Genomic DNA, 13,173 nt, shown 5'->3' on the forward strand with positions numbered 1-13,173 from the left:
TTTGTAGAGAGAATTTTTTTTACTGTTCAAACTACTGTACCCGTTATGCTGCTCATTGCCATTATCTGAAGATTTCAACTCAAGTAATTTTTCGAACATATTACTGTAATAGTTTTATACTCCCTTAGTCCATCACAGTTATTAGTTTACCTATGCTTTCGGCCCTTGAAAAAGTATTGTAGATATTGTAATTGTATGACAAGCGGTCCAAAATCAATGTGCATGATCAAATTGCTCACTATAAGCATTTTCAAAATAGAAAGGTAAATAAATGATAAAGACCACCCAAATTGAAATAGGTAAATAGATGACCGAAATAGAGAGAATATAATGGTTTGAAAAATGTAGCAGCTATGAATAATAAGAGTGCACATTTCGCTTGGGTAGAAAAATGGAGGGAGAAGGAAGAGAGTTTATTCAAAATATTTCTTTAAAAATAATCCGATTTGTAAAAGAGAAAGGAATGGATCCATTGAACTCGGTGGGAAGAAAAAAAAAAGAGCAGAGACCTCCTTGATTACCAATTTCCAGACCACTTCACTCGTAGCAATTAACAATGTTGACATACAAAATATACAAGCCCTGAACTGAACTAATGCTCGGGGAGTCGGAGCAGAACTCCTAGAACAAATCTGAAGTCAGAAAAACTCAGATTGCAACTTTCTGAGCTCTTACAATATGAAAGCTCATCAATACCGAAAAAAATTAAATATTGAAAGCCTCTGGACTTGTGCAACTCCAGAATCCCATGAACCTCAACCATCTGGTGATAAAAGAAGGCAAGACATACCATTAACTTTGAAAGATAGCACACAACATCCACCATATAGGGGAATATTTGAAAAATGGTGGACAAAGTGACGAAACCTGCACAACCGATCAGGTCTTTTTATGTATCCAACGAATTGAGTAACAGAAACAGGTAACCTGTAGGAAGAAATGCAGTACCTAGATGACTAGATCATTCACAAACTAACTACTGTAAAATGGGAAGAGAGGGGCGCGGCCTGACAACATTCAACACGCCTCTTGCAGTTGCCTGTGTACCAAAAAATAAGGGAAAGGAAAAGAGAGAAAAAAATGTCAGCAAACACGTAAATCTTGAAGATAATACGGAGTACTTCGTATCAATTAGGTCTATAATGAATATGGCTAAGAAAATAGTAATGCCTACATTTATGTAGAATACTGTTGTAGTGAGGAGCAAAAGTCAAATGTAAGTACGAACAAAAGGAGTTGAGAGAGGATGATTATAAATTTACCTCAAAAAAGGAGTTGAAATTCAAACGTAAAAGGAAACGTCTTAAGAAGGGGGCTCGCTGACTTCCGGCAAGCCGGCTGCTGCGTAATATAGTGTACAAGGAATTTGATTTTTTGTTAAATTCCTGAAATGTGAATTCAAGTCAATATTAGAGTGGACAAACTAAAGTGTCCTGATTTGTTAGCACGGTGTCAACCATCAACAAATCACGCTTTTAGTATAGCAAGAAAAAGCATGCAAAAATTCAGTGGTTCAGCAAACGGTAGAAAAATTCCATGTTTTTAAAGATCATGACTACAAGCAGAAAAACACAAAAGAAAAAAAAAAAAAAAGTAGATTTACACTATCTATGTTGCTCTGAAATGTGAGACACGGAGTATTTGACATGGGCGTGTGCTCAAGTGACAGACTCCGGCTATATTTATGACAAATCCACATATTTTTGGCTTAAAATGAAGCGTCTTGCCGTCCTAGTGTCATAGTCAATATCAAATGTCCAGGAAACATAGTAGTCCACGAGCCATGACTTCCACCAACGAAGAAGGATTCATCTAGGTGCACACTGGGTATCATTGCTATAAAAGTGCTTTTGAAGTTACCTCAGTTATATGATCCAGTTGAGCTGTATTCGGACTTTCTTGGTTTTCAAGGTTCCAACAGTATTGCAGACAGAGTTTCATTATACTGTCCAAAATTCTACACACAGAACCAATGTCCAAAAATGACTGAGAAATCAAGGCTGACAAATACCTGTAAAGATAGTAGAAGTACTTTAGGGAATTTTGGCCTCTAAAAACCTCACACCGTGCAAGCATACAATTTACTGAAATGTTTTTCAGTTATAATATAATCATCTACACAAAATTTAAGAGATGGTCATACTGCCAGGTGCTAACAACATTGAGAAGCCAGGTTAGAATAAAACACATTGTTCAGCTCTCTAATATAAATAATCCACTATCACGCAGCTACAACACGCAACCTTACTTTTAAGAAAGGGCCATCACCAAAATAATTTACTTACTCCTGATGAAAATTCACGAGTTCAGTAAAATCACGTGAATCTTGGATATGGTTTTGCAGCAAATTCCATTGAGATTCTATTACGTCCACCTGCAGAAAGAGACTCAAGAGAATTAAGTGGGAAAAGCAGAATAGAAACAACAAAAGAAGTAGCTAAGAGTAAAAAGAAACGGAAGTATGGTGGTACAATACTCCCACTTTTTATTCTATTAAGTACCCAAGTTGGATTCTCTAGCATATGCACCCAAATTTTACCATTTTAATCCAACCTTGAGTTAACACAGCTATGACACTTTAAATTTAAGGCTTGAAATGGTACTGAAATTCCAAGACTTCATCCAAAATTAGGTCACATTTGAATATTTAGATATGAACAGACAGGCGTCTTGCAGATACAGGTATGGCTCAAAAACCGCCCCAATCCTCTAGTTGATAAACATCTTAAAGACACCGTATTATATATACATATAGTACCGACTGTTAGGCAAGTACGACAACAACAACAACAACATCAGAGCCTTAATCCCAAAATGATTTGGGGTCGGCTGAATGGTTGAAAATAAGTTTCAAGTACCAGTGTACCGGATAAGGCAGGAACCATTTTGGCAGAATTAAACATTCTCGCTCTCCCTTCCCTATTCTTCTTTAGGGGGCGTTTGGTTCAACAAAGGGAAAGGGAATGGAAACAAGAAAGGGAATGAAGGGGAAAGGAAAGGGATTACCCCAAATATTCATACTTGTTTGGTGGTTGCTTAGGAAAGGGAATACATGAACCACCGACTTTCTTCTACACCATCATCAACCACCTCCTCCTGCCACAACCACCTCCCACCGACCCCGATGCTAGCACTTTGCTCGAGCCGCCACATCCCCGTTCGAAATTCCTCACCACCCAGACAAACACCACCTAAAAACCCAAGGGAACCTCCCCCCGCCCCCTAAATCAACTCCCCCAGCCGATCTGGTGTTTTCATGGGCAGGGTAGGTGATTTGGGGGGTGGGGGGGGAGGTTCCTTTGGGTTTTCGGGTGGTGTTTGTGTGGGTGGTGTGAAATTTCGAACGGGAGAGTGACGGCGGTTTGTACAAGTAGCAGGGTGGTGGTATCGCCGGCGACGGCATGGTGGGAATGTTGCCGGTGTGACGGTAGGCGTAGTGTAGTGACAGTTGGTGTCATGGTAGTTAGGGTGAGTGAGGGAAAAGGATTGACCCTAAGAGGGTGAGGGGAATGGATGTAAGGGAAGAAAACCGATTCCCTTTGTTTGTGTCAAACAAACATAAACAAAGGGAATCAAAATCTTTGATTCCTTTTCCCTTTCCTTTAGGGTATGTTTGGATAGCAAAAGTGGAGGGAAATAGAAGGGAGGGCGAAGGAGGGAAGGGAAAGTGAGAGAAGGGAAGGGGAGGGGGAATGGGGAGTGGGCGTTTGGATACAATTTTCCTCCAAATCTTGCTTATTGTGGAGAGATTTTGATTAGGCTTGGAGGAGGAAAATTGAATCCCTCCAAATCACTCCCCCTCCATTTCCCTCCACCCTCATTTGCTATCCAAACAAGGGATTTTAAATCCCCTACTCTCGCTCCTTTTCTTTTCCCTCCAAATCTTTCAATCCAAACACACCCTTAGACCCTAACCAAATAACCCATTGTTTTATTAAAAATGTATCAGGTTTAATTTGGCTTCCTTATTCCTTTTTACATGCGTCTATGTTTTGTCCTTGAAACTTCATATGAGAAACACAACCTCTTCATCGCAAATGTGTAGATGTCATCTCTGTCTGGTGTCTTTTTGTCATGTCTTCCGCCATGCAACACGATGGTGTATAGACAACAAAGTGAAACTGAGAGCCCAAAACCACAGACAAGTAGTAGCAACACACGGCTCATGAATGCCTTCTACAAGGAGAAACGAGTCGTGCAGAAGGCAACTCATCATCCAAAAACAAACACTTTAACAGTTGAAAGAAAATGATAAGTGGAGTCTCATTTTATCTATGTCAGGAGTCTTGACTTTTAAGTTGAACAGGATGATCAGAGAGTAAACGCCAAGTGCTTAAAGTGAATATTACTGTTTTGTCTTTTATGTTTATTTGGATGAATAAATTAATCAAACTCATGAAACAAAGTTGAGCAGCAAAAATATTGGTAAAAATCTATCTTAATGAAAGTGGCACTAGACTCACTGGTGAACTGGACCACATTCATCATCAGAGCACTCATGGTTACAACAGCTATATCATCCCATATAATTACCCAAGCGTCTAATACAAAGACGTATACGGACTTTACCTTGAAATTAGCCAACTATTCCTATTACATGCTTTTCAGAAAACCTATATATCACATTATTATTATTAAAACATCGCGCATTTGAATTGAATACCTGGATATAAAATTGAAGATTCCTAATCAGGAAGGCCATATGCTCTCTAACCCGCCACATTGGTCTAAAGCGTTGTCGTCGTTGCTGCAATGTTGAGCACTTTGCAGGATCGTTCCGATGCTCGGCAAAATCACTATGATCCTGATGCATCACTGAAGCCCATGATTTTTCTAACTCCATTTGGGTCCGCTTAAGCCGCAACAGATACTGGAATACACGGCAATATCTGCAAAGAAAGCAGTGACCTTTTACTGGAAGAAGAGTAAGGGCAATCTTATCTAACAGCCATAACGGCCAAAATCAAGCCATGAGCCCACAACACTAGCTATTTCCCTACAAAGATAAACAAAGAGCCCCAGTACGAAAAGAGAACCTCTTCATAATTGTATACATTTTTTCCTAATGATGTATCCTGAAACAAATAAAGGCTTACTTAGATAGAACTTCTTGTGAGAAGAACAACTGCAAGGGCCAATCAATAGAATATTCAAGTGTAATACCATCCCAGCCATCCAGGTCGGCTGCAGTACTTGATGAGGCAAGAAGAACTTTTGATTTAGTAACATCAACTTGGGATGGATTTACAGCCGAAGGCATCCTACAGTGTGAAATACATCAATAAAAGGGTATAGGGTGAAACAGAGATACAGCACAGTGAACACCAACTAGCTAGCATATAGTTAAACAAAATAGTTGTGATGGCATGGAAAAAAAAATGCTACTGAACTGAAGGGACAAAATTAAAGTTTTGAGAAAAGTCACACAAAGGCATTGATATATGATTGAAGATGAATATCTACATTTATATGGGTAATAAGTGGAATACAACCAGAAACCTAGTTTAACAATTACTCTGGGAAACTTAACAATAATGCCGTTTAATAGACAATTCTAGCCACTGTGACCAATCCTTTCATGGCCAGGGCAGTGAGAAGTGACAAAATTTTACACCTAATCTACCTACATTCTCTCAGAACAAAAATATGAAAGTAACCTATAATTAATAACAGCAAGGGGTCAGGGGGCATCACTTGGCCCCAAAATTAAGAAACGTATGATAAAGCATAGCAACTCAAATATCAATCAAATGATAGCGTAGGCAGAAGTATGCAGAAGTACTGGGTTAGAGGGCGTTTGGTTCGAATGACGGAAAGGGAAAGGGAATAAGAAAGGGAAAGGAAAGGAAAGGAAAAGAATTCCCTTATACTTGTCTTCTTGTTTGGTATGAAAATATATGGGATTTAAAACAGAAAAAATCAACCCCATAAAAAACCCCTCACCCCCTTAGTTTAAACAAACTACTATCATAAAGCATCAGCAAGTATTATGGATTTATGGTACAGGTCCTCACCTTAATGATACTCTAGAGAAGTATTTGTCATCATCACTAATTGTCTTTAAAGCAGCCTGCATTAAATAGAAACTCAATTTTCAACCTTTATCAATGGAAATCATAATAGAAGTTATCACGACAGACTCGTTGTTTAGTTTGAACTGCAATCAATTCAGTTCCAAACAAATAGCATAGTAACATTTGTATAGAGCCTACAGCACCTACATTTTTTCTGATACGTCATCTATTTTCTGTGAAAAAATCATGCCTTAATTCCTGATTGCAGCAGGAAATGACACTGACAGAAGAAATCTTTAGATTGATATTTTTACTATACCAGGACAGCTTCAATAGGAAAAAAAAGAGACTTTTAGAGTATGTTACTTCAACGCTACACTTTAACCAATCACTTCATTTTTTTTCATAAAAGCGTCAAATATCAGCATCCTACACTTGTTGCGTGGTCTGAGTCAAATAGCTTTCAGAATATAACTATAAAATAAAATATTACGAGCCTTGATTTCACAATATGCTGTCCATATAGTGTTCCACATGAAACAGCCACTACCAAATTAAGGGTCCAACAGGTAACAGAAGGAAAAGTGGGTTAAACTATACCAGCTGGAACGGAACCAGAAGATCAGCTTCCGCCGTAGATTGGCGAGGAGGTAAACGCATCAACTGGCGACTTTCCTCAAGAAAGCACTGGCACAAAAATTAAAGCCTTAATTTTCCATAGTAGCAACTAGCAAGATGTGAAATCTTAAATTTTCCATATCTAACCTGGAAGAAATCTCCCTTGGCCAGCAGAAAATAGTCTTTAAGAGCCTTTAAATGTCCATTAAGATCAGCGCGAACAACTACAAGCTGCAATTATTATTAATCTTAGATGCATGCCCTAAAGGGTAAAGAAAATACTGCATAACGTACCTGCCATAAATGACTGGCTGCAATAGAACGAATGGAGTCAACAGCACACTCAAATGACCTCTTGTGAAATTCAGTTGAATCCTGCATATCAGAGTAAGAATCAGCTTATTAGTAGAAGAAAATACCAAAAAACACAGGCAAAGAATGTACAGTCTACATAAGCAAAAAACAAAAGGGTGCTAGACCTTCAAGTCCTGAAGCATTGTTTCGATTTTGTCTGCCTCAGATTGAGAAAGTAAATCTTCTCCGGGAGATTCTGAGTCATCGACACTGAGCTTGTTACTGACAGCTTCTGTGTCCTTTTGGAAGGAGAAGTGGCCACTGAATCTCTGGTTTTTGCGAGATTGTCTGGGAATTTTGTGATGATACAAGGAATCCTTCATAAAAAAGCCAGGGCTTGGATTTCGAAGAACCCTTATTGCTTTCCCAGCAAATAGAATAGATTCAGCAACTCGCATATGGATATATTCAGGGAGCATATCCTGCATTGCCATGTTATTCCCGTTATAGATATGTATAGGGAAGTCAGAATTGCTTAAAGAACAAGACTCCACATTGCTAAAATGGAAAGAATCGGTGTTTCATTTAAAATATGACAAAATGTAAAAAGAGAAGAAAGGGGCTGCCCACTTCTCACAAAACTGCTGCTACAAACTTTTTTGTCTTTTAGTGGCAGGAGATAGAATGATAACGAGATAAGATCTGTCCGTTCTCTTATCAGAGATGCAAAAACATATAGTAAGAGCAGAAGTTCTTGTATATCAAAATACATAACCATATGACAAGACCGTCACTCATAATTGATAGCAGATCTATGGTGATCTAACTTCCTGTTAGAAACCGGAGATCTGATATCATAAAAACTAACTCCCTGCTACAAAATTATCTTAGAGCACCCTTGGGACACTAGTTTTGAATCTGGATACTTCTCATGTAAATAAACTAGCCTAATACATTCGAACAACTCTACCAAAATGTATTCATCTCATGCAAACTAGAGTAGCCTATACTGGAACGATCCCACCAAACCTTTTGGACACTAGTAACTGCAGTGGCAGAAAAAATAAATAGAGAGGACAAAATGCCATATCCCTTAGGTGCCGAACTAGAGAAGATACAATAAAAGGTAAACATACGCCCTTAATTACAACTAAAAGCCACAATGAACAATCTCCTTCTCACTAAGAGAATCGAACAGGGCTTATTCAATAAATTTGAAGGAGTGTCATGGTACATCTGCAGTACCAAAAAAGCAAGCAAGAACTACAAAGGCAGTTATTTACAACTTACAAGGCTATACTCTAGGTTATATGAAACAATCCAATAAAATATTTAAGATTTGTTCCATATGCCAGAAAAGCTCACTTAGCATAACAAGAAGGGGAATAGAGGGCTCATAAAGCACTGCAGCTTTTTAAAATGTACAGGAAAAAGAACGCGAAAAACTTGCCCCTAGGCAGCTAGAAAAAACAGATTTGTTACAGGTATTTCCAAGTGTTACACAAATGATAATAACATATACGGAATATTGAAAGATACTTGAACAAACATCTATAGGTAGAGGTGAGCAATACCAAAGATATGTGAAATCCCAAGTGCCAGTTAACCAGCGATGAATCCCCTAGTTTTAAGCGTGTCATTTTTCTATGCATATCTGAATCTGGTAAGTCTTTCTCTGCTTTGCTGTCGTCCTGACTGAGACAAGCGGATAAATAAGCACATTGTACCAATAAAACTGGTGCTCAAACAACAACAGGGGTAACACGAGACTACCATAAAAAGTACAATGAAATATGTTGGGGGGGAGTGGGGAATGCAAACACAAAAAAGCACCGAAATCATAATATTAGAGAGAAAAACTGTGGTGAAGTTTTTTTCTGATGTTATTAAGAATTCACAACCCCAGCCATATAACAGGTCACGTACTCACGTATCCTGAATAGGTCTTGACAAACGAAGAGCTTCAGATCGCTCCCATCACTGCAATTCAAAGCAACCTAAACTGATATCTGATGATGCCCACAATTTTCCGTCTTAGCTAATTGAGACACCTAATCCTACTTGCAACCCCCACCCATTGCTCTTTCTTAGAATGCTAAAGAAGGAAATACTCACATACTTACGAGCACAGACAAACCAACTTAGTGCAGTTTTGGCCACAAAAACGATAACATATATATTTACTGGTTAAAAAATGCCACAGGACAAACAAAGGAAGTCGCTGTGAAGTTAATTTGACAAAAAAGAGGATCCTTGTAATCTAAAATTTTACATGGATACTGCAAAAAACTTGTCATAAAAAAGAACAGCACATTTCAAAGTTAGCATTCCTTGAAAAGTTGTAGCTGGTCACAAAATATTGATGGATTGATTAGAAGCATAATAAAACACGGCTCACCAAGTGTCACTAGATTAGAAGCAATAGTCTGCAATACCATAAGAAACAAGTGTACTAGTAAGAAACTAGGTGATTTAATTAACAAACATAGCCAAGCCTCATGACAAAAGAAATGACCTATGAGAATATTAAGCATTAGATTACCTTCGAATAAAGAACTCATCATGAGGATCTTGGAGGATTCCATAAACCATCCAAGATGCAAGCTGATTATACATCACTTGATGCCCATGCCAAAGTAGCCTAATTAAGGGGATAGAAACACATCAATACAGATATATTATGACAACGAAAAATAGTCCCACAACCCATCAACATCAACAACAACATTAGTCAAGGGCTCATGCATATTGCGGGGTAAGGAGGGCTTAGATGTATATTGTCTACTTTGACAATAAAAAAAATATTAAATTATTCAGTTTCCTATCTGCATTTTTCGTTTAAACTTTCTTGAACATAGAAGATTTTAGGTTGTTTAACACTAACTTATATTTTGGTGAAATCCCAACCTCTTGCAACTTCGTGGACATCTTTTACAACATAGGAAGAAAAATAAGTTCAGGAGAACAGGCACTAGATCATCAGTGCATTTTCCTCTAGGATGATGAACTTGTGTATAATAAAATAATAAATATTCCTCAAATCAGGCATAAAGAACCTTCTGACAGTTCGACGCATGTTCTCTTTTCAGTTTTCTAAGTACAGAAGCATTAATACAAGACCAACTTGACCCACAAAATAGCATGAATTTATTATTATTGTTATTATTATTTTGTTTAACTGACATGAAATTTTTCACTTTTCTCTTTTTATCTCTTTGAGGGTTGGGATCACTCAGAGACGTTTTTAAATGATGATTCATGTCTGCTGACCCTAAATCATTTTGGGACTAAAGCTATGATTTTGTTGTTGCTGTTGTTAACTGACATGAAATATTGAAGTACTACTATTCATTACTGTGACAAAGGTAACTAAAAAGCATCTCCCACACACACAAATAAAAAAAATTACCTCTGCAAGCAGTTTTGTAGTTCAGGCACCCCACAGTGGCATCTTTTATGTAAAAGGTCAAGAAGTTTTCCTCCCCGAATATCATCACGCTCTACCTCTAAAATAAGTTCGTAAAGAGGAGGCAAAAGAACAAAAAACTGGGAAAGAAAAAACATTTAGTCACAGCCTTAAGAGTAAGTAACAATAACATAGTACAAAAAATGGAAGACGTCCATTCACAATTCTACAGTAAAAATTAAAACACAGTGCTGACTAGAAACTCCTCTGGGAAAGTTAAAAGACATCATAGATTCAACTATTGCTCCCAGACACGGTAGATTCAAGCTACTCAAACAACAACAAAAGGCAAAAAGTTGTCACTAGAATTTTATTTTAATCCAACTATCAGTCTTAATTTACTGAAAACAGTCATTCATCACTCAGTCATCACGAGTCACGACTAAGGAGCACCCAATTTGTCACCTGACATTAGTCATCACAATTCACAACGGTTCTTTTTTTTAATCAAAAAGAAACCAAGCATCAAACTACCTACTGATGAACTCAAAAAGGATAAAAAGAGGGGGGGAAATACCACAAAATTGCCAACTATATGGGTCTCTCAACTTTGCATCATTTATTCTATTTTTTCATTATTACCACTTGCACAAAAATATAATACTCCCTTCATCCCATTTATATTGTCTCTTTTCCTACTTAACTAGTTAACTCATTCGAACTCAATTATCCTCTTTCTAAATTTAGTAATAAAAAAGAGTATACATCGGAGATCGCCCATAGTTAAGAACTTGTAGCTAATACCCCCTCCAACTCAATTGTCCCTATTTTCTTCAATTTAGGGGAGGAGGGTTAAAAATTGTAAAGTCCCGAAAAGAAAATCAGTACAATAGAAATGGGATGAAGGGAGTAAACGAAACCTTGCCCTTCCTTCATCTTCTTCCTATTTTTCAAATTTATTCATGCATATATTTATTTAAAAATGGGAAGAACGATGTGAAATGCAGTTTAGTACAAACTGGAATTATTGCAACCTACTACCTCCCATTCAACTAGTTGTTACATTTCAATACAATACTCATATCACAGATTAATAAAACCATAAACAACAATTTGAAAGGGAAGGGGTATGCATCATAAACACCAAGGACTACTATCAAGTATCAACAGAGCTACAAATTAAATTACGAAGAGAAGACGGAAAACCTTATTAAGACCCTGAGTAACAGTCCCCAAAATAGGCAAATGATCAGCCAACAACTTCTGCTCAATTTGCAAAACCGCAGACCGATAAACGGAAAGAACTTCAACAACACCATTCGCAATCGCCCGTCGATACACACTCCGACTTTCCGGAAACTTGTTCACATCATCTCCACTCCCTGACCTAATCCAGCTCAAATTCCGTGATTTTGTCGCAAACCGATCAAGCTCCCGGTAATAAAACCCTAACTTAACAATCCTCTCAATCACATCCCTAACAATTAACCCTAAATTACGTCAATTCTATAAATTAACCTCCAAAAAATCGAAAAAAAAAACGGAGAATTGAGAAATGAGAGAGTTACCGGTCGCTAGGGTGGATGAAGGAGAGGTCGGCGGCGAGCTTGAAGGCGGGTGCGGCGGTGGAGAGAGAAGGGAGGCCGAGGGAGTTACGGTGTTCGTCGTCGTCGATAATTAAATCGCCGGTGAAACCAAGTAATGCTAGTAATATTTCTTGTAACATTTTTTGTGTTAATTTTTGATTTGGAAGCGTCTGGGAGTTTTAGGCGGCAGAAAAGTTACGAATACTCGAGGGAGTGTGACTGTTTGCGGGAACTGGGACTAGGGGAGTAAACGGAGAAAAAGGATTGCATTTGAGGTAGTACCTCAGATCTTGTAGTTTTTGAGCATATACACATTTTTTCTGAGCATATTACCATTTATAAATATAGTTTTTGAGCAATATTATATTTTTTTAGTGTAATATTTTAGTAAATGTGCTCTAAAACTTTATACTAAAGCAGAACTCAAAAACTTAAAAAGAAAACTCAAAAAATAAATAATAAGGGGTACTACCTCAGATGTATAGTCTATGAACTGGAGTAAACGTACGGAAAAAAAGCAAAATTTATTCTCATTTAAGATTTTTGAAAAAAACATTGTGAACAAACTTCTTGGTTAATCGTTTATCATTTTTATAAGAGTTTTCACGAGGAGTTCCTTACAAGTATACACCACGATTTACAACTAAATAAATAAAAAATTTAATGTTCACATAATGTCATCAATTATAGTTTTACGTAATATTTTGTATAGTGTTATATAACTGACTATTACGTAAGAAAATCCAATTAATTAATGGGATCACTTTTTAAGGAAGTTGCATAAATTTACATTTAAAGTTGTAATTAGAAAAAAATCGTAATACAATAGAAAATACAAAAGAATGTCTAATTTTGATATTAGTGATCTTTACTTAAATGAAGTTTCCCCGGCCCGTATCTCAAACTGAATTTTAACCAACCGACTAGCCCGGCCCAACCACTTGAATCATGCTTGGGCTTCAGTTTTGAGGGTTCGACGTGCTTTGCCCACGTAAAAAACAAAAAATAAATAAAAAATCAGTTAGTCTTGCTGAAGACGGGTCGGAGCAAGTAACGGGTAATGTCACTCACAAAACGGATAGGGGGGACAAGGTGGGGGCACCCCATGTGCTTCCCTCTCTCCTCTATTTGGGTCATTTGTGAGAGGAAATGGTATCCGTCACTCCAAAGTGACGGATACATGCCGTCTTCAATGAGATTTTGTGATAAAAAATATATAGACCCATCTTGCATGCTCCCTTACTGACTGGTCTTG

The 13,173-nt window shown here is 37.5% G+C and overlaps 1 protein-coding gene across 1 annotated transcript; it reads right to left on the minus strand.

Annotated features, from left to right (window-relative positions):
- Positions 1 to 490: 490 nt before the first annotated feature.
- On the minus strand, positions 491 to 12,160 carry LOC141591810 (gamma-tubulin complex component 4-like). The gene is made up of 17 exons (XM_074412289.1): positions 11,901 to 12,160; positions 11,539 to 11,809; positions 10,336 to 10,472; positions 9,469 to 9,567; positions 8,501 to 8,621; positions 7,112 to 7,408; positions 6,927 to 7,007; positions 6,780 to 6,863; positions 6,615 to 6,701; positions 6,015 to 6,070; positions 5,097 to 5,261; positions 4,664 to 4,889; positions 2,286 to 2,374; positions 1,861 to 2,011; positions 1,263 to 1,385; positions 949 to 1,039; positions 491 to 867 (listed from the first exon to the last, which is right to left on the minus strand). Exons 1-16 carry the CDS (start codon positions 12,056 to 12,058, stop codon positions 977 to 979), a joined length of 2,208 nt encoding a protein of 735 aa, XP_074268390.1. The 5' UTR covers positions 12,059 to 12,160; the 3' UTR covers positions 491 to 867; positions 949 to 976.
- Between the last annotated feature and the right edge of the window lie 1,013 nt (positions 12,161 to 13,173).

The sequence above is a fragment of the Silene latifolia genome, chromosome 7, assembly GCF_048544455.1.
Source record: "Silene latifolia isolate original U9 population chromosome 7, ASM4854445v1, whole genome shotgun sequence".
In the NCBI taxonomy this organism is placed as follows: domain Eukaryota; kingdom Viridiplantae; phylum Streptophyta; class Magnoliopsida; order Caryophyllales; family Caryophyllaceae; genus Silene; species Silene latifolia.